The 25,789-nt window shown below is 40.3% G+C and overlaps 2 protein-coding genes across 3 annotated transcripts; one reads left to right on the forward strand and one right to left on the reverse strand.

The window, feature by feature from the left end:
* The first annotated feature begins 10,291 nt into the window (after positions 1-10,291).
* On the forward strand, positions 10,292-16,102 carry LOC106636922 (uncharacterized). Of its 2 annotated transcripts, XM_089594178.1 has the most exons (10): positions 10,292-10,784; positions 10,951-11,261; positions 11,339-13,252; positions 13,333-14,224; positions 14,296-14,417; positions 14,782-14,871; positions 14,956-15,045; positions 15,132-15,233; positions 15,314-15,636; positions 15,716-16,102. In XM_089594178.1, the coding sequence occupies exons 1-9, from the start codon at positions 10,517-10,519 to the stop codon at positions 15,617-15,619; spliced, it is 4,095 nt and encodes a 1,364-aa protein (XP_089450304.1). In that variant the 5' UTR covers positions 10,292-10,516; the 3' UTR covers positions 15,620-15,636; positions 15,716-16,102. The 2 variants fall into 2 exon arrangements, with proteins under 2 accessions (XP_089450304.1, XP_023245117.2); XM_023389349.2 differs by having other exon boundaries at positions 15,314-16,102.
* WDR79 (Telomerase Cajal body protein 1 homolog) lies at positions 16,088-18,569 on the reverse strand. Its single transcript, XM_014349478.2, has 5 exons — positions 18,439-18,569; positions 17,399-18,067; positions 17,099-17,331; positions 16,453-16,686; positions 16,088-16,384 (listed from the first exon to the last, which is right to left on the reverse strand). Exons 1-5 carry the CDS (start codon positions 18,567-18,569, stop codon positions 16,158-16,160), a joined length of 1,494 nt encoding a protein of 497 aa, XP_014204964.2. The 3' UTR covers positions 16,088-16,157.
* Positions 18,570-25,789: the final 7,220 nt, after the last annotated feature.

Below are 25,789 nucleotides of genomic sequence, written 5' to 3' on the forward strand. Positions count from 1 at the left end.
GCGACAAAGGCGAGCGCACCAAAAAAAGTCGGCCATATTGTTCGCGAGACGCACGAGGCCGTCCCTCGCTACTTTATGTCGCTCGTACCTGAGTGCAGTGAAGTGACAGTGCCGTACTGTAACCTTTATTTACGATAATACCTTTTTTTTTTTTTTTTTTTATTACTGTCGCTGCGGCTGGAGCCATAGCTCGCCCAGCCCATAACCTTTTAATTAACATTTCGTGAGTGCGTGCGTATAAGTGAAGCCTCTGCGTGCCAGGCCATACAAGCCTGAGCCCGCGCGGACAGCCATCCACGCGCTATTGTGTGCCTCTTTCCTCGCTTACGCGCCCTCACCCCCAGTTCGACACGCACGTCGCCGGTGTCGGCCATTCGACATTCGCAACGCTGGGGGACCAGGACGACGAAGTGACACCCCGAGACGAACGCTACCAGCGTTGCTTAGAGCGTCAGGAAGAAGAGCAGGTGCAGCGGCCCCTTGACACCGTCCAACAACAACAGCACCAGCCGCAGCCGCTGGCTCAACAACACCAGCAACGCACTGCCACCACGTCTGACCCGAAGATTCCTCGCTTCTGGGCCGAGGCGCCCGCGGCATGGGTCGCTCAGGTCGAGATCATCCTGCAGTCCGCAGGCATCACCGACGACAACCAGCGCTACATCCTGCTCGTCGGAGCCCTCAGCGGACCAGCTGTTTCCGAACTCTCGGACATCATCGCCAACCCCCCAACGACCGGACGCCTCAAGGCGATCAAAGACGCGATTTTGGCCCGATTTCAGGAAACTTCCGACGCTCAGCTGCGCAAGCTGTTTGGCCAGTTGCAACTGGCAGACTCCAAACCATCTCAGCTCCTGCGCCAGATGAAAAACCTCGCGGCTGGCAAAGTCACGGACGAGATCCTCAAAATCAGGTGGCTTGACCTTCTTCCCCCACAGGTTAACGGTATCCTGCGGATTATGAAGACAGCCACCTTAGACGAGCTCAGCGCCATGGCTGACGAGCTCATCAGCTCGGTCCCGGCCGCGAACACCGCTGCCGTGACTCCACCATCCGCGTGCCTCGCTGCCCCGGTCGCCGCCGCTGGATCCGGCCTGGCTCAAGAGGTCGCTGACATCCGGAAGATGCTTAACGAGTTGCTCCTCAATAAACAGCAGCAACGCGGCCGGAGCCGATCCAGATCGCGCTCTCGCGGGCGAAACAACCAAGCAGCCTCCGCCGCTGACAACCCAGATTGGTGCTTCTTCCACCAAAGGTTCGGCCCAGCGGCCCGGAGCTGCCGTGCGCCCTGCAGCTAGGTCGCGCCTAAGCCGGGAAACCAGTAGGGCCCCCTCCGTCACAAGTGTCGGAGGCGGGCCACCAAGATCTCTCAGAGAACCGCCTTCACCTCTATGACCGAGAGTCTCGGGTGTACTTCCTGGTTGACTCGGGCTCCATCATCTCGCTGCTGCCAAAGGACCTCATCAAGGACCGAGAGCTGCAGCCCCAACCATTGACGCTTAGTGCTGCCAACGCAACGCCGATAGCCACCTTCGGCACGCAGACCCTAACCATCGAGTTGGGCCTCCGACGCGCAGCAACGTGGAGTTTTATCGTCGCCGACACCCACATTGCCATCATCGGTGCCGACTTCCTCGCCCACTTCGGCTACTTCATGGACGTTAAGGGGAAGCGACTGATCGACCCAACAACTAACCTCTCGACGCGCGGCGCCTTAGCGCCTGCAGCAATCCACAGCGTGTCGGTCATCACAACACCAGAGCGCACACCATCTGGGTACCTGGGCCAACGCTACGTGGACCTCCTCACAGAATATGCGGACCTCTGCTCACTAGAGGCTACTACCGCAGCTCTCCCAGACCTGCCGGTACACCACACCATCCATACGACTGGCCCTCCAGTCTTCGAGCGATCTCGACGCTCGGCCCACGCCTGCAGGCAGCTAAGGAGGAAATCGGGCGACTACTCGATCAAGGCATCGTCCGGCCATCATCCAGTCAGTGGGCGAGCCCACTCCACCTCGTCGAGAAATCCGGTGGAGGTTGGAGAGTCACAGGGGACTACCGGAGCCTAAACGCCTGTACCACCCCGGACCATTACCCCCTGCCGATAATCGACGATCTACTGCAGGAGGCGACTGGTAAAGTTTTTTCGGTCATAGACTTGAGAAAGGCCTTTTACCAGATCCCAATCACCGAGGAGGACATTCCAAAGACAGCGATAGCCACTCCGTTCGGACTATACGAATTCACCAGGTCCTCCATGGGTCAACGAAACGCCGCTCAATCGCTCCAGCGGACCATGGACCACGTCCTACGCGACCTACCGTTCGCCAGGTGCTACCTCGACGACATCTTCGTGGCTTCCGAAGGTCACGAGCAGCACCAGCAACACCTGCGCCTCCTCTTCGATGTTCTGCGCAAGGCGAAGTTGCGCATTAACCCGCAGAAGTGCGTTCTCGGCCAGCTCGAGGTCGACTACCTGGGCTACACCGTCTCTGCTGATGGTGTCCGCCCCCCAGCCCACAAGGTCAAGGACATCCAGGACTTCCCGAAACCGGAGAACTCTTCCGAGCTCCGACGATTCCTGGGCATGGTGAACTTCTACAGGCGCTGCATGCCTGGAGTAGCCAACACCATGGTCCCACTCAACGATCTTCTGAAGGACCTGCCGCCAAAGAGCAAGAAGGCTTCACTCGCTTGGAACCGCGACGCTGATCTTGCCTTCCAGCAGTGCAAGGACCACTTGACCAAAGCAGCCACGACGACCTTCCTCAGGCCCGACGCTCCAATCGCCCTGAGGATAGACGCTTCGGACACCGCAATCGGCGCCGCCCTGGAGTAGGAGTACCCACGTGGCACCTGGAGGCAACTCGGCTTCTTTTCCAGGAAGCTGTCCAAGGCTGAGGCCAACTACAGTGTCTACGACAAGGAGCTGCTAGCTATCTTTTTAGCCATCAAGACCTTCGATCGAGTCCTCGAAGGACGCCCTTTCACAGTCTACACGGACCACAAACCTATTGTCTTCGCAGGCCGCCAACGCTCGGACAAGGCCTCGGCAAGACAGGCCCGACAGATTGACTACATCCTGCAGCACCAGGTGACTCTCTCTCACGTCAAGGGCGAGGAGAACGTGGTGGCAGACGCGCTTTCACGGATCAACGCCGTCGCTATGCCATCCATCCTGGAGCCAGAGGTCATTGCAAAGGCCCAAGCCAACGACTCCGAACTCGGACACCTGCTCGACGACCCCCGCCTCGACCTTCAAGCCCTGAAGATCGATGGCCAACAGATTCTCTGCGACATTTCGACTGGGAACGTGAGGCCATATCTTCCAGAGACTCTTCGCAGAAAGGCATTCGAGGTCTTACACAACCTCTCGCACCCTGGCATTAAGTCAACCGCACGCCTAGTCTCCGAGAAGTTTACGTGGCCCAAACTACGGAAGGACGTAACTCACTAGGCTCAGCAGTGCAAGGCCTGCCAGCGCTCGAAAGTGCACAAGCACAACCGCTCAGCCCTCGGCGACTTCAACATGCCTGATGGACGCTTCGAACACATCCACGTCGACTTAGTGAAGCTCCCACTAACCAAAGGATTCCAGTACTGCCTAACCATTATAGATAGATTCACCAGGTGGCCGGTCGCCGTTCCCGTTCCCGACCAACAGGCAGTGACCGTTGCCAAGGCCCTGTACGACAGCTGGATCGCCTGCTTCGGAACGCCCTTGACCATCACATCGGACCAAGGAGCCCAGTTCGAGTCAGCGTTATTCACTGAGCTCGCCAAGATGATCGGCTCAAGCCGCATAAGGACGACGCCCTATCACCTGCAGTCAAACGGGATGGTAGAACGTTTTCATCGTTCTTTCAAGGTTGGCCTGATGTGCTGCCCGGACGTCCCATGGCCCGACGCACTTCCCTCGGTGCTCCTGGGCCTCCGAACCTCATTCAAGGAGGACCTCCAAGCATCTCCGGCCGAGATGCTCTACGGCACGACCCTCAGGGTGCCCGGTGATTTTTTCACCGCCCAGAGCTACCCGAACGTCAACCCGCCGTCCTTCGTCCAAGGCCTTCGACGCCTCACGCAGGCCATCAAGCCTGTCCAGGCATCGAGGCACCTACCTCCACAGAAGCCGTTCATTTTCAGCGATCTACAGAGATGCTCTCACGTCTTTCACCGCATCGACGCTATCCGGAGACCGCTGGACCCTCCATACTCAGGGCCACACAAGGTAATCCGGTGCATCGACGAGCGAAACTACACTATCGAGGTCAACGGCCAGCCCCATACTGTCTCTACAGACACGTTGAAGCCGGCCTACCTCGAAGCAGCAGACTTGCCTATCACCAGCAATGACGTCGCTGCTCCTCAGCTCTCGCAACCACCCACGTCGGTTACAAACGGCCCCCAGACACAGGACCATTCAACGCGGCCTTTGGCCGACGCATCGCCTTCCCAGCCCACACCTGGACCAACCACGACCTTGCCCAAGGTCAAGAAGGCTATATCGTTCTGTCTGCACCCTGCAGACAACACTGCAGGGGGAGTACCTGTGGCGCCATACACCGGCCAAAGCTCAAATCAAGCTTCTCGGCGGAAGCAACAGCTTATCCCGCGCACGGACTAGCTACGCGCGCCACCTCCTCTCTCTCGTCTCAAGACAGCGCCTACCGCAAGGTAGCGAACGCTGCGAGACACGACGCTCGACCAACAACGACGACGGCACGCGCCTCGTCCACAAGCAGCGAACAGTTTAACAAAGTGCAGTCTCTTCTTGTTTTATAATAAATAAAGTTAAATTACTCTTAACCCGTTCGCTCATTCATTCCATGACCTGCTTCGCACCTCCGATATCCTTGAGCATTGGGAGAAGCTCCAACGCGACATCATAATCCCAAACATGTAGCTATAGTGATAATAATGTAAAAATAAAAAAAATAGATTTGTAAAAATTTAATCATCATTTTTTGTATGTTTTTAAAAATTAAACGTTGTATATCACTAAACAGTGTTCAATAAAGCAGTGATAATCTGCTTATAAAATTTTTTCTTCTTATTTGCTAAAATTATCCATCGTTGTTTCCTATCCAAAAGCGTTGAATATACATATACATAACATAACTCAGAACCCCTACTGAAGTACGTATAGTACTGTTAGTACAGTAAATATATTTTATGAGCGCACGGTGGCTCGGTCGGCTAGGTCGTGGATTGGCACGCGGGAGACCGTGGTTCAATTTTCGGCCAGTGCGACTTTTTGGGCAAGTGCCATTGTGAATTTTCACGTGTGCTTTTTCACCACGCAATGCTCCTCGAGAAGGGCTTATTGCAACCTTCTCGCAGCAAAAACTGCCTAATTTCCCCCTACCCCCCTACCAGTAATGGGAGGCCTCCCATCCCTTTCATTGTCCCTTTCCCAAGTGCTAAGTGCCCATAGTAGTGCCCTTATTAAAGGAGCCGGACGTAGAGCACTATAATATAAAAATAAAAACAAAAATATTTTATATTAGTGGAGCGCGCGGTGGCTCAGTCGGTTAGGTCGTGGATTGGCACGTGGGAGACCGTGGTTTAAATCGTGGCCAGTGCGACTTTTTCGGACAAGTGCCATTGTGAATTTTCACGTGTGCTTTTTCACCACGCAATGCTCCTTGAGGAGGTTTTAGGCGACCTTCTCGCAGAAAAAATTGCCTAATTTCCACCTACTTACCTCCTGTTATGGGAGGCCTCTCCATCTTTTTCTTTATCCCTTTCCCAAGTGCTAAGTGCCCATAGTAGTGCGCTTATTAAAGGAGCCAGAAGTAGAGCACTATAATATAAAAAAAAAAGATATATTTTATGAAACATATACCCGGGCCAGGCCCTGATCAAAGTTTGCGGTCAACCTCATTACACCGTGTGATAAACTCTACATTTAAGCCTGCAGTGCCCGGGTCCTGGCATCGATGTAAGGCTTGCCTGGCCAGGCCAGGCCCTGGTCTTAGCCTTTGGATCATATTCTTGTCGGGCATATCGTTGGCTTAAGTGGTTAGCATGCTAGCCTCTGAAACAACACAGCTCAAGGGGTCGTGGGTTCGATTCCCGGTCGGGGTACTCAGATTTTTTCTGATGGTTCTTGCCGGGTATCGAATTCATGAAACCGACTTAGGATTAAGATTTAGTTTTTACGATGAAAAGAAAAATAATAAAGCGATTGAAAAATAATGAATTGTGACGAGCTCTCGATTACCGGTCCTGCGTGACCGGGGAGATAAAAAAGATATGATGTGCGAATAATAAAGAACGAAAATGTAATGACAAGCGAAAATAAAAGAAATGTATAATGATACGATGAAAAAACGACATGTTAAAAGACAATGTAAATGTTGAATGAATAAAGAAAGTGTACATATCCATAGTAGTCAGTACACCATAATATAAAAAAAATATATATATATATTTACATCCCAAAGGAATCGGACCGACCGACCGACTGATTACAAAACAAAACGTACCCACTGTCTGTACTCCGAGCTCCGAGCGCACCGAGCGACAGACTGAACAGACTTATACTCCTTTTGCCTTTATGGGATATGATGTGTATGTGGCCTATGAATCGGCTTGAGTTGGCGGTCCCATGGCTGCCGTGTCCAGGAGTTAAGGAGGAAGGTGAAGTAATTAAACGCTTGTTAACATTAACAAGAAAAGGTTTAATATTCACTGGTAAGAAAGGGCTTCTCAAAGAAGCTACAAAATGTGTGCTCGCAATGACGGTCAAGACTTCTCTGCCAGAGATGAGTAGAGAGATTGCTAACGCCAATGCTACGGCGTGAGACAACTATTTTCCACTTATCGGGGCGACCCGCCGCGGCCAGCCGTCGAACCAAGGCGCACATTTTTCGAGAGTGCGAGACTCGTTGACTCGTATCGAATCGAAGAGCGTGCGCCATGAGAAGAGAAGTGGATTCGCGTGGAAATGAGCATATAGGCGCACATTTTGGCGACACGCATAGAATTAATAGAAGGGGTATACCGAATGTGTGCCTACGAGGAGAGGAGTGGAAATGTTGACTATAGCTATATATCTGAGCGCACAGCCAAAGCAAACGACGACACGAGTTTTTCTCTTTTGACTGCAACCGAGTATATGCTATATATATTTAACTGACTCTCACTCTCTCGCTCTTGCTTGAATGATATCTATCAATCTTACATTCGATTAAATCGTGAAACTAAATGCTCATATAATTATATGCACAGAATTTGATATCAAAACATTTTTTTTTTCCGTACGTTAATACTTAATTTGAAATCTAGTATTATTTTGAAAAAATGATCAGCTTAATTTTTTTAAGGATAACAGTTCAGCTATAACCACTGGTTAATTATTTTTCCTCATCATAATTGTTATGAACTGTAGGACAAGCCTCGGAGGTTATCGATGAACATATGTGACTTTAAGATCTCCTACCTTCGAAGTTTCGATAGCTAAGGTAGTAAGGGCTTATGCCACTATTATTCTCGTTTTGCTATCTGAGGATCGATTCCAACTGTCGGCAAATTTTTTTTTTAACGTGATTCATCATTCTAGTTTATTTTCTTTTTATTTATGTTTTATTTATGTTTTAAAAATAATATTAACAAACCCTTTTTTCCCTATACATCGAAATACATTTTTTTAATACCAATTATATTAAATAATTTCATAAGCTGATACTTATCGTTAGCATGGCCATTTCGGAATTTCATAATAACAAAATAATTTCTTAGGATATGAGTATAATTCTTACATTTAAAACTCCGAGCAAAGTAAGAGAGAAAAAATCCTTATACATAATTTTCATTAATTTTTATTTTTTTTTTTCCAAGAAATGATTAAGCTGTTCTGATCGATATTTTTATCTATCTATACAATAATCATAATCTTCGGAGGCACAAGAAAACTTACATAAAACTTCCTAAACATTTATTTTCCGTCTTTTGTTGTAAAAAATTTTTAGGTATAGCAGCTATACTTATTGTGTTGATTAAATATGTAATTTCAATTTCAATTACATAATGTTGGTTCTAGACCAAACTTTTAATTAGCGTATGTAAGTATCAAAATTTAATACCTTTGAAAATTATGCAACAAAAATCTGAACAGTAATGAAAAACAGATCTTATATATCAAGTTAACTGTTACGTTACTTAAAATTTTTACCTGGTAGTTACAACCCCTTGTCACTTACATTATGAATTTCAAAAAAGTAAAAGTTTAACCTTGAACATAATTTTCGATAATTTATAAGAATTTATATGAAATTCCGAAATGGCCATGCTAACGATAAGTATCAGCTTATGAAATTATTTAATATAATTGGTATTAAAAAAATGTATTTCGATGTATAGGGAAAAAAGGGTTTGTTAATATTATTTTTAAAACATAAATAAAACATAAATAAAAAGAAAATAAACTAGAATGATGAATCACGTTAAAAAAAAAATTTGCCGACAGTTGGAATCGATCCTCAGATAGCAAAACGAGAATAATAGTGGCATAAGCCCTTACTACCTTAGCTATCGAAACTTCGAAGGTAGGAGATCTTAAAGTCACATATGTTCATCGATAACCTCCGAGGCTTGTCCTACAGTTCATAACAATTATGATGAGGAAAAATAATTAACCAGTGGTTATAGCTGAACTGTTATCCTTAAAAAAATTAAGCTGATCATTTTTTCAAAATAATACTAGATTTCAAATTAAGTATTAACGTACGGAAAAAAAAAAATGTTTTGATATCAAATTCTGTGCATATAATTATATGAGCATTTAGTTTCACGATTTAATCGAATGTAAGATTGATAGATATCATTCAAGCAAGAGCGAGAGAGTAAGAGTCAGTTAAATATATAGCATATACTCGGTTGCAGTCAAAAGAGAAAAACTCGTGTCGTTGCTTGCTTTGGCTGTGCGCTCAGATATATAGCTATAGTCAACATTTCCACTCCTCTCCTCGTAGGCACACATTCGGTATACCCCTTCTATTAATTCTATACGTGTCGCCAAAATGTGCTCCTATATGCTCATTTCCACGCGAATCCACTTCTCTTCTTGTAGGCGCACGCTCTTCGATACGAGTCAACGAGTCTCGCACTCTCGAAAAATGTGCGCCTTGGTTCGACGGCTGGCCGCGGCGGGTCGCCCCGATCAGTGGAAAAAAGTTGTCTCACGCCGTAGCATTGGCGTTCAGCGTTGAGTTAGGCGGATTCAATATCGGAACTTTTTCCCTAGATCGTATATATAGCTATAAAATCTAGGGAGAATGTTCCGTCGAGTAGACAGCACAGCAGTGAAGGGGCATTGCCAAAGACACGCGGTAATATTATAACACAAGCGCCTATCACCCAATGACCCAGGGCGCTAACTGGCCACACTGTTAAATAAATAATTTTTAATAACACAAGTGCCTATCACCCAATGACCCGGGGCACTAACTGGCCACTCTTTTAAATGAATAATTATTAATAACATAAGCGCCTATTATCCAATGACCCAGGGCGCTAACTAGCCACTCTTTTAAAAAAATAATTATTAATAACATAAGCACTTATCACCGTATAACCTGGGGGGCTAATTGCAAATCTAGTAAATAAATAATTATCAATAAATATGTCAAGCACCTTTTTCCTGATAATCAGGGACACTTATTTGCAACACTATTAAATAATTAAAAGTTGATCGATAACATATGTAAACATATCACAATTTTAATTGCCTATCTAGTACGACAAAGATCTTTTTAAATGGCGCTCTTGTAATTCCTTGATAATTTATTATTTAATAGTAGACAGTAAGCGCCCCAGGTCATAAGGTAATAGGCACTTGTGTTATTAATAATTATTTATTTAACAGTGTGGCCAGTTAGCACCCTGGGTCATTAAGTGATAGGCGCTTGTGTTATTAATATTACAATTTTGAATTTCCGCGTGTCTTTGGCAATGCCCCTTCACTGCTGTGCTATCTGCTCGACGAAACATTCTCCCTAGATCGTGTAGCTATATATACGATCTAGGGAAAAAGTTCCGATATTGAATCCGCCTAACCCAACGCTGTTGGCGTTAGCAATCTCTCTATACTCATCTCTGTCTCTGCTCGCGCAGCGGCCTGCACGGCGAGCATGGAGAAAGAGAAGCGGAGGAAGGCTAAAGAGCCTACTCTTTTACCGACGGTTGCGCAGCACGGTCGGGTCCCCACACCTTAAAGCCGTCAGCGCCACCACACGTCTAAACTGTCAACTAATCGGTTTCAATTGAAATTTCGACAGTTTGTTTTTGCCGTTGTTAGCATTAGCGTCAGTTAGCGAGTCAGCAACGAGCTAGTGAACGATCGAATTTATTCTGAAAGCACATTTGATTGTTTCCTTGGTCTCCCAGAAAACTGACTGGGATTTGTTAGGGATTTAACGTTGGAAAAAAGTGTGTATCCAAGCGCGAAAGCTGGTTCATAAACATTGATATCACTCCAAGTAGTGCGGGTAGGTGAATAATTTCCCAGCATGACGGATTTTCGAGAACGGTTTAAACGCGTCGGCTTCGGTCGGGAAGATGTGGACGTCAACCGAGTGTTGCGTAGTCAACGTCGAGAAGAGTCTAGGCACGAGCAGCGCAGCGTACACTACAACCGGAAACGCGATATTGAAGATGACAGTGATAACGATAGCTTCTTCGAGCCCGAGCTGGTCAGAGACCACGATAATACTCAAGAAAAAGAGCTGCAACAGGACAGCCCTAAGGATGCTAAAAAAAAGGCTGCCGATGCAGTAGGTGGGCTCGATTTTACTTCATTATTTATTCTTTTTCTATCTTCATTCGTGCATTTGTTGAATCTTAGCACAGAATCCCATACACCATCCCATCTTATTACACATCTTAGATGTATTGTAAACTAATTATGTATCGTAAAAAACCATAACATATCTTTGCCAACTAGACATAGAAGTTGCTGTGCAGCAAAGACTACTGGAATTGGAAAAGTGGAAAGAAGAGAGGGCCCGAAAAAAAATTCAGGAAAAAAAAAATCTGAAGCCTGCATTTAAAGTTGGTGTCGTTCATCATAGGATTTACTCTCCACCATTAAATAAAAATTCAGTGCCTGTGCCACCCACGAAGCTTTGCAAGAGCAAAGATGCACATGAAGAACAACAGCCTCCCAAAAGAGTCACCAGAGCAACAGAAAAACGGTTGGCTGCTAAAGCTATTACAAATCACCAGAGGCGTGAAGACTTTAGGAACAAAAAAAAGGTTCATACCCTAGATCTTGTTAATTAAACCTTTATTAAATATTTACTTACTTAGCATTTTTAACAATGATTTTACAGCAGGCACTGGCGAGCGATAAAAATGAAAAAAAAGCACAACTGGCACCTCAAAATTATCAATTCAAAGCTCCGATGGGAGTGACTCCACTGCCTGCGTTTGGACGTATGGCTTTCAAGGATAGCAAGGAAAATATTGACTCATGTAATACTCTTACTGTGACAACCTCCATCAGCGAGTTTGGAGAAAATCTCTCTAGCTTGTCAGATTCCGTTTTTCTGTCAAGTACTAAATTTTCCAACACATCTGAGATCAAAGGTGGACATTCAAACTTAACATCAGCAACAACTAATAAAATCTCACATGATTTGGTGGATAATTCGTCTGTAGAAACAAAGTCTGAGAAGTTGTCTTCTCAAGATCAAGAAGTGTCCAGCAATCCTGAAGAAATTGAATTTAAAAAAATTCTTCTAAGCCCCCCCAGGCGTTTAAAGTCGTCTACCATAAAGAGAACAAGAAGATCTACTAGAAAATCCATTATCAAACCTTCTGATGTTGAACCTATGATTATTGACAGTTCAGAAACAGTTTTACAAGATCAGGCATCAGTAAAGATTCAGAACCATAGTGACGATATGAATAACGGCAGTGCATTGAAAAATATTGACAAAGGGACCAATAAGAGGAAATCATATGGAACTAGGAGATCCAAAAAAATATTCGAAAATCAAACTGCAAGTCCCACAAAATCAAAAGATGTTAGTTTTACACAGACAAACACTGAAGACTTGAGTAACGTCGAGAATATTGATTTTCATACAGAAAATGAAAACAGTATACGTACTACAAGTTCTTATCAAAATATTAAGAATGAAGTTATTGAAGAACCAGTTATTGACAATGGTTGTATTGTCGAGTCACAATTAAAAGATAATCTAAGCATGATTAACTCTAAATTAAAAACCACGACACTGGACTCGCCTATGTTGCTATCCAAACCAGTAAAAGCTGTAACAAAAAGAAGCTCTATAAAAAGTGTCAAATTAATCTTAAAAGATGATGCTACGCAAAAAATTCAATCTAATACTTCATGCAATCAAGAAAAAGAACAACTGATTCCTGTCCCGGGTGATACAAATGTTTCGAAGCTCAACACATCGGAATTTGTAGGCAACAGGAAATCTGCGAGATTTACTAAATCAAAATCTGCTGAAATAGCAGTTGAGACTTCGACAGATCCACTAAGTACCGATTCCAAATTATCTAGGCCCAGCAGAAAATCATCAATAAATAGAAAAAGCTCCAAAAGGGCATTAAATGATGAAAACATACCTGTTGATTCGCCAATGAATGAAGTATCGTCGTATGTTGACGAACAAGAAGTCCCAATAAGTCGCGAAAGTGTATTTGATTTACAAAACAAACACCTTCTTGACATCACGCACTCGGATTTGAATAAGTTCAAGGCTTTGAAAAAAAATAAGCACTTAAAAATTGATGTGTCAACCCCCATGAGCATCCAGGATCAGTCCTTGATTAAGTTCTCTCCTCGTCAATCGTTGCGCCTCCAAAAAGAGAAAAAAAAGCCACAAGCTATTTTGATGGAAGTTGATTCAACCACCGAAACCCCAGAAAGTGGAATGGCAGATCGGTGTCTGACCGAATTCGATCCATTGGTGAACGAAAATCTGAACAAGTCAACATCCTCGGAGCCGATGGTACGTAGATCCTCTCGCAGTCCCAACCACTCCCAGGACTCTCAGTTAAACCTGACCCAATTAAACGAGTTGTCCTCCGAGAAGCCGCCGGCATTCTACTCGCCGTTTGTCGTCACTAGCCGTGGCAAAAGTAACATAAGAAAGGAAGTGCAAAAGCGACGCTTTAGCCATCATCTCGGTGCCGAGGACGTACCTACCAAGGATACCATCATGCAGAGTCTCAACATATCTGTCGAAGAGGAAGAACGTACTGCCCAGGTGAGCACGCGTCAAATGAATGTTTCTTTATATTTCCATGCACTATTTGATTCATGAAAGTTTTTTTTTTTTTATCACAGTATTATAAGTACATTCTCGACAAAGAGATTGAGCGCCTGAACGAGCTCTGTGCTAACTGGAACATGGTTAAAGAAGCCGAGGCCACGCCCGAAGAGGCTAGCTACTGGATCCAGGCGGCGGTCGGGCACACTCAGCTGCTTATCAACAAGAAATTCGAGCGTTTCCGTGGACTTGTTCTGGATTGCGAGACCGGTAAGGGTGAGATGCTGGTCACCTGCAAGGATCTCCAAGGTTTTTGGGAAATGATGTACATGGAGATCAGAGATGTAGACAGCAGGTTCAACAAGCTGAAAGAACTCGAGAAGAACAATTGGGTCGAGGATGAGATCGAGGAGAAGGTGGAGGTCAAGCCCAAAAAAAAATTGGTGCCTGTCAAAAAGCCTGTCGTTAAAAAGAAGCCAGCAGCAAAGTCCAGCTCGATCAGGGCGTACATCATGGCTGCAAGGAAAAAAATGGAAAATAAAGATGATCAAATGGACGTGAATATGGAGATCGATGTGAAGGAGCCCTCGAATAATGAACAACAAGTAAAGATCAAGGCTGACAGACAGAATGGTGTGCCCAGTATGAGGAATTCGCGTCGTTTCTCGACTCCGAAAACGTTGGCGAACGACAGGCCAACGCCGTCCGGTCGAAAGTCCCTGCCCGTGATCGGAAGTCCACTAATCATGATGAAAGTGAGTCAGATGTGTAAGACGCCTGAGGTACGGTTGGACGGCTCGATCGTTTACATAAACTCTGACCAGACACCTGCTAAAAGTATTCTGAAAGATAAAACGAAAGAAGACGTGAATGGCTTTGTTGCCAAGTCGAAGAATAAGGTCTTGTTCAAGACCCAGCATGCGGAGATCCAGGAGTATATTACTCGTGAAGATGACTCCAGGAATTCAAGTACGACGCATATTATATTATTTGTTTCTATATTTCGCATGTTCTGCAATAATATATTTCTCTCGGTGTAGATGAATTCAATGAGTCTGATAAAGAACCAGTTGAGAGAAAACTTGATTTTGAGGAAGATAATTTAAGCACATCTCCTGTTGATGAGGCCGAGAACAACAAAGATCAAGTTGAGCTTAGACATGTGAGTTTAACTTACAATATAATGTTTAGTACAATATCTAAATAATTAATTCGACACATTTACAAAATAACAGTCCTTTTACCCAGTGCGTTTTAAACTTCTCTTTAATACCTTTAGAATACTCCAGATAAAAAAAAGAATATTAAGATTATTTATAAAAGATAAACAATAACAACCGATCAGACTTTAGAGCCAAGAGGCAATAATAATACACGATACATTCATATTACTTTCTGCAAGTGCCTTGTGCACGTGTGAAAATTCAATAGTTATTTATTTCTTTATTATTCTTTTTAAGATTTAACATGTGAACAAATATATAATTTTTTCGAAAGAATTCATACAATTATTAATAAAATTTCAGCAATTGTTTTTGGGTGAAGATGGTGTAGTATGCGAAAAATTCTTACCTGTCACACCTCAAGCATCAGTTGGAAAGAGGAGAAACTCTGAGGTATGAGTACAAATATATTTTTACTTTTAAAGTGATTTATGAATAAATATATTTATATAAAACAAAATTTTCTCATTCGCTAAGAGATCAAACAAAAGCCCAAAGAGTGATGAAATAAAGAAATTGAATATAAGTATACCGTCTACACTCAGACCGCGAAGACAAGCACAGCAAGTAAGTTTCTTAGTATTTTTTGAATTGAATTGCATTACGTTATGTTTATTTATTATTAAAAAGTGAATTTTGTATGTATTTATAAGACATCAGATATTGAATTCGACGATTCTCCTTTCCAAGCTGATAGATTTCCAAGTGATGGTAAGAAAGTTGTATCTACTCCAAGAACTAGGCAAAGTTTAAAGGTATTTGCAGAGAAAATCAATGTTTTGAACAAGTTTCTCTTTCTTAATATTAATCATACTCATCGTACATGTTTTTGCAGCAAAGAGTTGCTAATGCGGAATTATCTGATGATGAAACGGCACCCACGGCAACAAAATCTCCAAAAGTTAGTAGGAATATACCAAAGGTGAAAAAAATTCGTAATAGTACAAATATTAGTGACCAGATCGAACAGAGTGCTACTCCAAGATTAAGGAGGGCAAAGTCACTTAACTTTGTAGAGGAAAAGAACAGTGAAAACCAATCTCAAATTAAAACTAGAAAATCAAGCTTGAGAAGAACAATTTCGAAAATAAAAGCGGATTCAAAAGAAAATCATGAAAAAACAATGACACCCAAATCGTGAAAAGGGTTTTCAGAAACGTAAAAAAAAAACTGCGTAGTACTATTACATGCATTAAATCTTTTCGTTCAAGTATAAAAAATTCAATTATATTTTTAGGTGAAATAAGTAAGGACAAGAATAAATATAACAAGCGGTAAACAAGTATTAAGTTGATGTATAAAAATCAAATACTTGTAATTACATGGAATCAACAGTTATCCATATTACTTATAAGTTCATACTTACTACAAGAATATGTATCGACCTTATAGTATACAAGATTATAGACATTTATGGTTAATACTAATATATAACAAAGAAAACCGTATTTGATAAGAAATAATATGCGTATCTTTTTAGAAACTATGTTACATTGTTTTCTTTTTTTTTACTCTTAGGCTATAACTAGTTTTTATCATTTCACAGCATCGTTTCACAAAAATCGATGTTACACTATTGTAGGATGCTTTTATTAATTACACTGATCCATTTGAAACAAAATTGTTCATAATGTATTTACACAAAATAAATTTAAAAATACAAATTGCAGTTTTTTCAATCATCTATTCAACCAATAAAAACAAAGACTATTATCTCGAATGATGCTCCCTTCGTCGTCAAATTTTCTTTCACCAGTAGATGTAGCCAGTAAAGGAAGATTTTTATGAAGACTTACTCCATTGACACAGTCCTTAGATATTTTAATTTTGTAAGTTGGACATATATCTTCATCTATTGGCTGGTCACTCGTGATTTTCCATAATCTCATTAACCCATCTGTTCCACCTTGAACAAAAACTAATTATAAATATTTGATTTGCAAAAAAAAACCCTCATTCATGTAATTAAGTTACCTGAAACTATTTCCTCTCCATTAAATGCTAGGTCAAACCATATTCTCTGGTTAGTGTGAGACTGGCGATCTCCTAAGCAATGTAAAACCGCACCGGGATTGCGCAGATCCCAGCATAACAGTTCACCGTTCCGTCGGACAGCTGAGTACAGTTTAGTCCCACACTGACTAAATTCAACCTGAGTGACGCCACTTCCGGCTTGGAATGTACAAATGGGCCCATCCTTATATAAACCTTTTAAAAATTTTTTCTGTTAATCATTTTTTTCTTCAGATCGTAGTGGTAAATAGGTTTTCGTTTATTTAGAATTTGTTTCTAAAGTTGAAAACTATGTTCATAGCAGCCAAGCAAGAGTCAATACTTTTGATAATGAAATGTATAATACATAAATTACATATCATCAAATCATTTTGCAAAACAAACGTTATCACGGACAATCTTAGAACCACATGAGTTTCTCATATTTTCTCTTATTAACCACATTAATAAAATATTTTGTAAGTAAACTTTTTTTTCCCAATTGTATCAAGATTAAGCTAAATCAATTTCATACAAATATTAAATCCAGACTTATAGTTCGAATCAACATTGCATCAGTGCACATTTTTTTTCAGAACAATAGTTTTGATTTTTCTAAAAAACTCACCTATACACTTGGAATAGGTTCCAAAAGCCATTAATCCCGGCATTTCTGGATTTTCTCTTATGCAGGACACTAATCCTGAGACATTTGGAAAATCTTTTTTCAAGAAAATATTACTTATTTGACGACCAGGCTGGTTTGTGTCAAATACTCGTAGAGCGTTTTTAAATCCACTCCAGATCTGTCCACCAAAATTGGCAAAATAAACACTGATAGCAGCTTCAACTTCATCCACTCTGAAATAAACGAAAAATTATTCAATTTTTAAAATATAACGAATCTCATGCAAGCTGTATTACTGACAAATTGTAAGCTCTATAAGTCGCTCTTAGTTGTCCAGTGAGGGCATCCCATAAATGGACAGGGCTCCCCTGACTAGTAGATAGGAAGCAGCAAGTTGAGGAATCCCATGAACTCATGTAAGGAAACCAACAAGTGTCATACACCGTACCACCTTCTTTTATTTTTAAAGAAGACTCTAAGTTAAGCATTTGGAAGTCTTCCGGGAGTACTCCACCATACAAGTCTCTGGGAACATCAAATATTCTAACTTTGAAGTCTTCTGTAGGTACAAGTATGCATGTGCCATCTGGAGACCAGTGACAGCCTTTTGCAAAATTTTCACAGGTATCTGATGGCTTGAACTCATTGCTAGCTTTACAGATCAGCTTGGGCGCAGTCCATTCATAACACAGTTTTTCATACTTCTCATTTTCAGCCTTTTCATTGTTGACTGTTTGCAAGTCTTCAATGACAATAGTTTTTTCTTTTTCTTCTTGTTCAACATCCTCCTTCTTTTCCTCTTCATTATGTACAACTTTAATATTTGGTTCTCCTAACACTGTTACTCTATTTTCTTGCGGACAATTGTTGTCTGTTACTTTAACAATCTCCTGTTCAATAACGATGTCATAATTAAAATCCTGCGTGTCGTTAACGGTATTGTTGACTTCTTCACTATATTCTTGGAACCTATTTTTTAATTCAGACAATGAAGTTTCAACACTAACCTCACCAGTATAAGCTTTATCTGATTCATTTACTGCATCTTGCATTTTATAATTTGTCTTTACAGAGTAAATAGCAGATAAAAAAGTAAATCTAGTTAGACGTAAGAGTGACAAAGAATAATATGAGGCTTATTAAACATTTCTTGACATGCTTTCGTGATATTTAAAGAATGTCTTTGGTCAACCTTACTGAAAATAAGTCAAACTCTGGTTGAGTAACAAAATTTTAAAAATCCATCGACACGTTGCGGTTCGTATATAGTTTTCATTCAAATTATAGTCGATGTAGTTGGTTAAAAAATTCAAGTAAAAGCAATTCTTTTAAGTAAGTACCCAAGATCTCCATATAGGTAACAGATAACTTCAGTCAGGCACTTTTTTGAAGAGATCAGTTTGTTGTTGTGAAGTGTAATAAAGGTGCGGTCACAAATAAACTCATGGAGTACGAAATTCCGTTTATCCATATAGACTTTTAAGGCCTTTACACACAAATGCGATAAGAGTAAAGGGAGCTATTCACATAGACATTTTTTGCTTCTTTCATTGTGAACGTTCATTTTAAAAAGGGGGTTCCACTGTTCCGCTAAACTCAAAAAGCCTGGTCGCAACTATTCAACTACCAATGTAGGTTATGGATAAAAAAAATTACTTTTTAGAATTATTTTTTGTTGATGTTAAATAATGAGTACTAGGGAAGCTAATATAGATTTCGAATTGAGGTATAGCGATGGAACTCGCTACCTGCTCAGGGGTCGTACCATGTAACTATTTTTCAGTACATCGGCCTATGTTATAACATAGGCCCGCGAAGCTAAATAAAGTTATATGGTACGGATCCAGTGTCACTCATCAACAGCTTGATCGAGCCTCACTTTGAGTTTAGCGGAACAGTGGAATCCACTTTTCAATGGGTGTTTTCCGCAATCGTCACCAGCAAGTAATTTAAGGTTGCGCTCTACGCTACCATCAGGTCGATAAGTTAACTACCTTGAATGAACTGGCGCTCTGTTCCGTAATCTGGCCAGTTAAAATAGCAGATGACAGTCAACAGCGATGAAATCTTCACTTTTTTCTCGACTTTCACGTCGTCTGCTGTTTTAACTTGCAGATTACGGAATATATTTGTTGACTTACTGACCTGACGGTATAACGTATAGAGCGCAAATTTAAATTACTTGCTGTTGACGACGATTGCGGAAAACACCCCAAGCGGCGTTACCACCACGACCTATACGTATAACTTTACAGCCTCTGATTTTATCATTCTGGTAAAGAGAGCACGGTGTAAGATGTACGTGAAGTTATGTGTAGTAATTAAAGAAATTACTACTAAGTAATGCCATATGGTCGATTTTATTGAACCATATAAATATCTCTATTTTTAGAGTTTGACTTTTAAGTAAAAAATAAATTGTAAACTTGCCGCAAACAGCACAAACCACGTTAACTTTTTATAATCTATCTATAAAATTAGATGCGGCTGGTTTGTAATTATGAAAGTGACTTTGCTGTACATAGCAATAGTTATTTGGATCAGCGCCATCTAGCGGTCTTAATTTTTTGGCCTTTTGGCCAAAAGTGGCTCCTACAATTCTCAATCAGAGCATTCAGGATTAGAGCCATTTAATTTATTATAAACCAGCCGCAATTTATGATAAAGCTATAAAATTAAAAAATAACAATACATGTGTTTTAGGCGGCAAGTTAACAATCTATTTTTTACCAAAAAATCGACCTGCTGTGTGTTTGTACTTTTGAAGATAAATTTTTAAGCATAATATGGATTGTTAACTTGTCGCCAAAAACACACGTATCGTTATTTTTTTATTTTATAGCTTCATCATGTTGCGGCTGGTTTATAATAGATTAAATGGCTCTAATGATTAGAGTCTAATCCTTACATAAATGACAATAAATTACACGTGACGTGTCGTAAATACCTCTTGACCAGATTTACCCATCCCAGCTCGACAGCAAGCTTGTGCGGCCTCTGGTGAGAAAGTAGGTAAGCCACTCATCGGTGGTGCAAACAGCTGATGAGCTGATCCATGTATAATTTAACGGTGGCTAAACATTTATACAAAATATCTGTAATTAAGGCTTTGTTGTGTCCAAAAAAGGAATAGGATAGATTAATTAGGGTTTTAGCTTAGTATTTATCATCAATTGCATGATTGGATATGAAAAGTAAGGTGAATTTTGGCGTGAAGAAAGTGTGTTGTCGTTCAATGTGCTGTGGTTAGTATATCTATTTATATTATTCAAGGTAAATACAGGAGCTATTCACATAGACATTTTTTGCTTATTTTATTGTAAACGTTCATATTGAAAAGGGGGTTCCACTGTTCCGCTAAACTCAAAGTGAGTGAACAGACTGAACAGACCTATACCTCTTTTTCCATCATGCAACAAAGCCTATGGTCGCAACTATGTTGACTGACAGAGAACACAGTATAGGTCTGTTCAGTCTGTTCACTCAATTTGAGTTTAGCGGAACAGTGGAACCCCCTTTTCAATATGAACGTTCACAATGAGACATAGAGGTATAAGAACTTAGTTATGCTGTCGCTGCCGCTAATGGGCTAGTATAGCGCTTTTCCCCTCTATTCTTATACCTCTATGCAATGAAATGAGCAAAAAATGTCTATGTAAATAGCTCCGTGAATAGCTCCACACTGTGGAGGTGTGGAGCAGTGTTCTCGACTGCAGCAGAAAACCGAAGACGTGACCGTTATAGTACCGCCGCCCGAACTGACGCTTTGCGACGAGAGTTAACGCGCGCTAAGTGGCAAATTCAAATGTGCTAAAACCAACTAACTAAATCCCAAGCTAATTAACCTAATAACTCAGTACCCAAAACCTCTTAAACCAAATAACCCTATACTTCAAATAAATAAAACCTAACAATGTTTTGAATATACGCTCAACTTATAGCTATATAAATAAATCATACTCATCAAATTGCAAAACTTTTAAAATAAAGATCCAAACGACTTGCAACACATAAATATAATGAGAAAAAACTACCAAATAACCCAGGGAGCCTAATATCCAATTTATTTAATGATAAAAATATAACATATACCTACAGCGCATATCCCTATATGACCCAAGGCACTTCATGGTAAGTTTATTACCTAATCAAACATAAATTAAAAGCCCAAGCGCCTATCACCAGATGACCCGGGGCGCTTACTGGCCAGTTTATTAACAAATTCAATATAAATTATAAGCCCAAGCGCCTATCACCAGATGACCCGGGGCGCTTACTGGCCACTTTTTTTAAAATTTAACTGAGCGCCTATCACCAGATGACTCAGGGCACTGACTGGCAAGTTTATTAACTAATTAAAAATAAATTCATAGCCCAAGCGCCTATCACCAGATGACCCGGGGCGCTTACTGGCCAGTTTATTAACAAATTCAATATAAATTATAAGCCCAAGCGCCTATCACCAGATGACCCGGGGCGCTTACTGGCCACTTTTTTTTAAATTTAACTGAGCTGCTATTACCAGATGACTCAGGGCACTGACTGGCAAGTTTATTAACAAATTCAATATAAATTATAAGCTCAAGCGCCTATCACCAGATGACCCAGGGCGCTTACTGGCCACTTTTTTTTTAATTTAACTGAGCTGCTATTACCAGATGACTCAGGGCACTGACTGACCAGTTTATTAACAAATTCAATATAAATTATAAGCCCAAGCGCCTATCACCAGATGACCCGGGGCGCTTACTGGCCACTTTTTTTAAAATTAAACTGAGCGCCTATCCCCAGATGCCCTCAAATACTTGCTTTCCAGTTTTCAAACCGTCGGATTAATAATTATCGACTCAAGTGCTTGTTAAGGAACGAAAAGAATCAAATTTTTGGCCCTGATGATATTAATAAATGGCTTAGAAATTAACAACAAACTGTATAACGTCCTTAGTTACCTGATATAAGTTCCGTTCTATTTTTTGTTAACTCAAAAATGCTCTCAAATGTTCTAAGTAACATCGGAGTATGCCTTTAAAACATTTTATAATTATTATTATTGCAGTAGTTGGCCGATTAGTACGTTAGGTTACTTATACATACAGCACTAGTTATCTGTTGGTTTTTTTTGTATCATACAATTAAGGACCTATTAAGTGCCTTACTTTACTACACATTGAATGCCGTACTATTGTAGCATTTTTCATTTTATTAACCAGTGGACAGTAAGCGCCCTGGGTCATGTAGTGATAGACGCTTAGAATTTAAATTTATATTTGATTTCTTAATAAACTTGCCAGTAAGCGCCTCGAGTCATCTGGTGATAGGCGCTCAGTTTATTAATAAACAAAAGGGCCAGTAAGCGCCCTGGGTCATCTGGTGATAGGCGCTTGGGCTATGAATTTATATTTAATTAGTTAATAAACTTGCCAGTCAGTGCCCTGAGTCATTTGGTAATAGCAGCTCAGTTAAATTTAAAAAAAAGTGGCCAGTAAGCGCCCCGGGTCATCTGGCGATAGGCGCTTGGGCTTATAATTTATATTGAATTTGTTAATAAACTGGCCAGTAAGCGCCCCGGGTCATCTGGTGATAGGCGCTTGGGCTTTTAATTTATGTTTGATTAGGTAATAAACTTACCATGAAGTGCCTTGGGTCATATAGGGATATGCGCTGTAGGTATATGTTATATTTTTATCATTAAATAAATTGGATATTAGGCTCCCTGGGTTATTTGGTAGTTTTTTCTCATTATATTTATGTGTTGCAAGTCGTTTGGATCTTTATTTTAAAGGTTTTGCAATTTGATGAGTATGATTTATTTATATAGCTATAAGTTGAGCGTATATTCAAAACATTGTTAGGTTTTATTTATTTGAAGTATAGGGTTATTTGGTTTAAGAGGTTTTGGATACTGAGTTATTAGGTTAATTAGCTTGGGATTTAGTTAGTTGGTTTTAGCACATTTGAATTTGCCACTTAGCGCGCGTTAACTCTCGCCGCAGAGCGTCAGTTCGGGCGGCGGTACTATGACGGTCACGTCTTCGGTTTTCTGCCGCAGTCGAGAACACTGGTGTGGAGTGGAGTCCACACGTCTATACACATGAATACGCGCAAATAAGTTTACGACCCTTCTCGAAAAGGCTTTTATGTAACTGCATACTTGAAAACGAAGCAAAAAAATGGGGAAAACAAATTTTGTCTATTGTTTCTGCGTGTATCATTTCATCCGCTTGTAATATATTTTTATACATGTACGTTATGCAGGGAATAGAAGAATGTAAACAAACCCAGGACTTTAGGTGAAATTATAAAAAAAATTGGAAAGTATAGTCAATTTAACTATAATTTTCAAATACATTGGCAAAGGTAAACGAGTGTATAATGAAGGCGAACGAGTATTAAATGCCATACATATTATTGTATGCGGGACAACAGATAAAAACAAGGATTATATTAAAGTATTTGCTCTATGTTTAAAAACAAGTGGATTGAAAGAAGAACCTCACGAATTGAATGTGAATAGCATGCTTAAAAAAAATATTGATGGCTATTGGTGTGGATGAAAAGTAATAAAATTATGTGAGAAAAAGACTTAAACCGGTAAAAATTATTTTTGTACTATTTGTACGAACAGAAAGCGAGATACACATCCTGTTTTTAATGATAGCATTTTCTTCAAAAGAAATTCTCCTCTGTCCAGAGTTTCTTTTGCTGCCATTTTTTTACTGCACATCGTAACGTATACTTTACCAGATTAATAACCGCTACTTTTCCTCAAAACTTGTAGTTATTGGCTTTCTTTTGAATAGTGTTTGAAGTATTAAATTATGAAATCAATGACCACGAGTTTTTATCAAAATTTCAAGTTCCCTGTTTTCTCCAACATTTTTCGTCAGTACGATTCAATACACTGGAAACTAATTTCACTATGCTTCTGAATCACTCGAAAATAAATTGCCAGTACTTCTTACTATCCTGGTAACTAATTCTACTATGCATTCTTATGACCCGAGAACCAATTTTAGAATTCTTGTAATTATTGGAACCAATTTCATAACGGCCTTAAATATAGGACGTCTAGAGGATATTTGTTATTTTTAGATATTTTATTTTTTCGTATGCAACTGCTTTTCATTAGAAATTTTTTTTATCCTGCATTGACTCTATTTTAATAATATTAGCTAGGGTAAAAAAATTAAATTGTTCAAAACAATTTTTTTGTTACCATTAGTACCCTTTTCTATGCTTTTATTCCTGATCTAAATAAATTTTTTTATATTTCTTCAGCAACATCAATCTCTGGAAACCTCGTTGAAAATCCCCAGTTTTTCTCCAACATTGTTGAGTTCCAAATTGCTACCTACGTTTGTAACAGATACACAACCGGTAGAAAAATTATTCAGTCATGCCTGATTGTTTTTGTCATAAATATTTTTATACTTGATAGATTAGTCAAGACAATATTACATCTGTTTCTTCCGTTGCCTCATTGAATGCAATACGCTTTACTCCGGAAACTGTACAACAATGTCATGATAGTTCTAATGAAAGCTTTGACGAAGGGTTTCAATTCTGTCCAGTAATATTTAACAAAATTATTTTTATTTAAAAAAATTACACTTTATTTTTAATTAAAAAATGACATGACATTTTTTTATCATGTATTTTTATCTACAATCAATTGCTTTTTTTAATTGATTAGAGTGACGTAAACAATACTATGGCTGCCAGTTCGAATATTAGGTACTATATTTCACCAGTTTCACAATGCCTTCAAAACCTTGATCCTATCTTAAACCCAACAAATGATGTTTTACTGGTAATATTTAAAAATAATGCATACAAATTTTTGTTTAAAAATTTTAATCCATGATTATGCGTAATAAACTCAAAGCCTCAAGAAACATCACAAGAAAATACTGATCCGAACACTTCGGGCAACAGTGAAAAAACGTTTTTAGTAAGTTTCAAAAAAAAATCTGACAGCAATCCAACTTTGGTATCTCAACACACTTCGATATCACCTCAAGAAAAAAAAAGTATTGATGTAGTACTTCGTGGGTTTCACCACAATGGTTATTACTATACTGTCAAGAACAAAGATAGAATTAGGTAAGATATACTGGAATTTTTATAGATACTACGACTTGAATTTTATTTTTGAAAATTGTCAACTTTATGATCAATTTTTTAATTAACTCCAAAAATGACCGCAGCGCCCTCCACTTGTGGTCAAAGCTATCATTCTGGAGGTACGGAAACGTATCTATTTTGTAATAGTAAACAAAAATATAAGCTTACTGGAAAATTTTTATACTATTGATGATAACATTTTGCAAACAAAAAAGTAGAGTGATTCTCAACGTTATTGCTCTGATTCAATCAGTAAGTATAAGTCTAATAACTTATATAAAATCATACTTTTAGTTTCCTAATTGCAAGTTTTTTAAAAGTTTTAATTTTATTAAAAGTTGCAGCCTCTAAAAGTTAAGGCTTCAGATTCTAAAAAAAAATTCTGATCAATTTCGGAAAAAATCATTTAAAATCGCCCTAAGCCGTGACTATATCAATACTCATAACTTTATCAAAGCTTAAATTAATGGCTTTTTTGTAAACTTTCACTTTAATTTTATTTTTTTGAAAAACGTTCGTTTTGTAAAAAGTTACGCCTCAAATTGTATTCATTAGAAGCATTTGAAG

The sequence above is a fragment of the Copidosoma floridanum genome, unplaced genomic scaffold (assembly GCF_036245765.1).
Source record: "Copidosoma floridanum isolate Cflo_tuat_1 unplaced genomic scaffold, Cflo_Japanese_pri ptg000021l, whole genome shotgun sequence".
Taxonomy (NCBI): domain Eukaryota; kingdom Metazoa; phylum Arthropoda; class Insecta; order Hymenoptera; family Encyrtidae; genus Copidosoma; species Copidosoma floridanum.

What these genes read in the sequence shown, in the direction of transcription:
- LOC106636922 (XM_023389349.2), top strand. Translation starts at nt 10,517, where the DNA reads ATGACGGATTTTCGAGAACGGTTTAAACGCGTCGGCTTCGGTCGGGAA. An exon ending in ACTTTAGGAACAAAAAAAAG is followed by an intron (nt 11,262 to 11,338) that starts GTTCATACCCTA and finishes ATGATTTTACAG; the next exon opens with CAGGCACTGGCGAGCGATAA. An exon ending in GAACTAGGCAAAGTTTAAAG is followed by an intron (nt 15,234 to 15,313) that starts GTATTTGCAGAG and finishes ATGTTTTTGCAG; the next exon opens with CAAAGAGTTGCTAATGCGGA.
- WDR79 (XM_014349478.2), bottom strand. Translation starts at nt 18,569, where the DNA reads ATGGATAAACGGAATTTCGTACTCCATGAGTTTATTTGTGACCGCACC. An exon ending in ACTTATAGAGCTTACAATTT is followed by an intron (nt 17,332 to 17,398) that starts GTCAGTAATACA and finishes CGTTTATTTCAG; the next exon opens with AGTGGATGAAGTTGAAGCTG. An exon ending in AACCTATTCCAAGTGTATAG is followed by an intron (nt 16,687 to 17,098) that starts GTGAGTTTTTTA and finishes AATTTTTAAAAG; the next exon opens with GTTTATATAAGGATGGGCCC.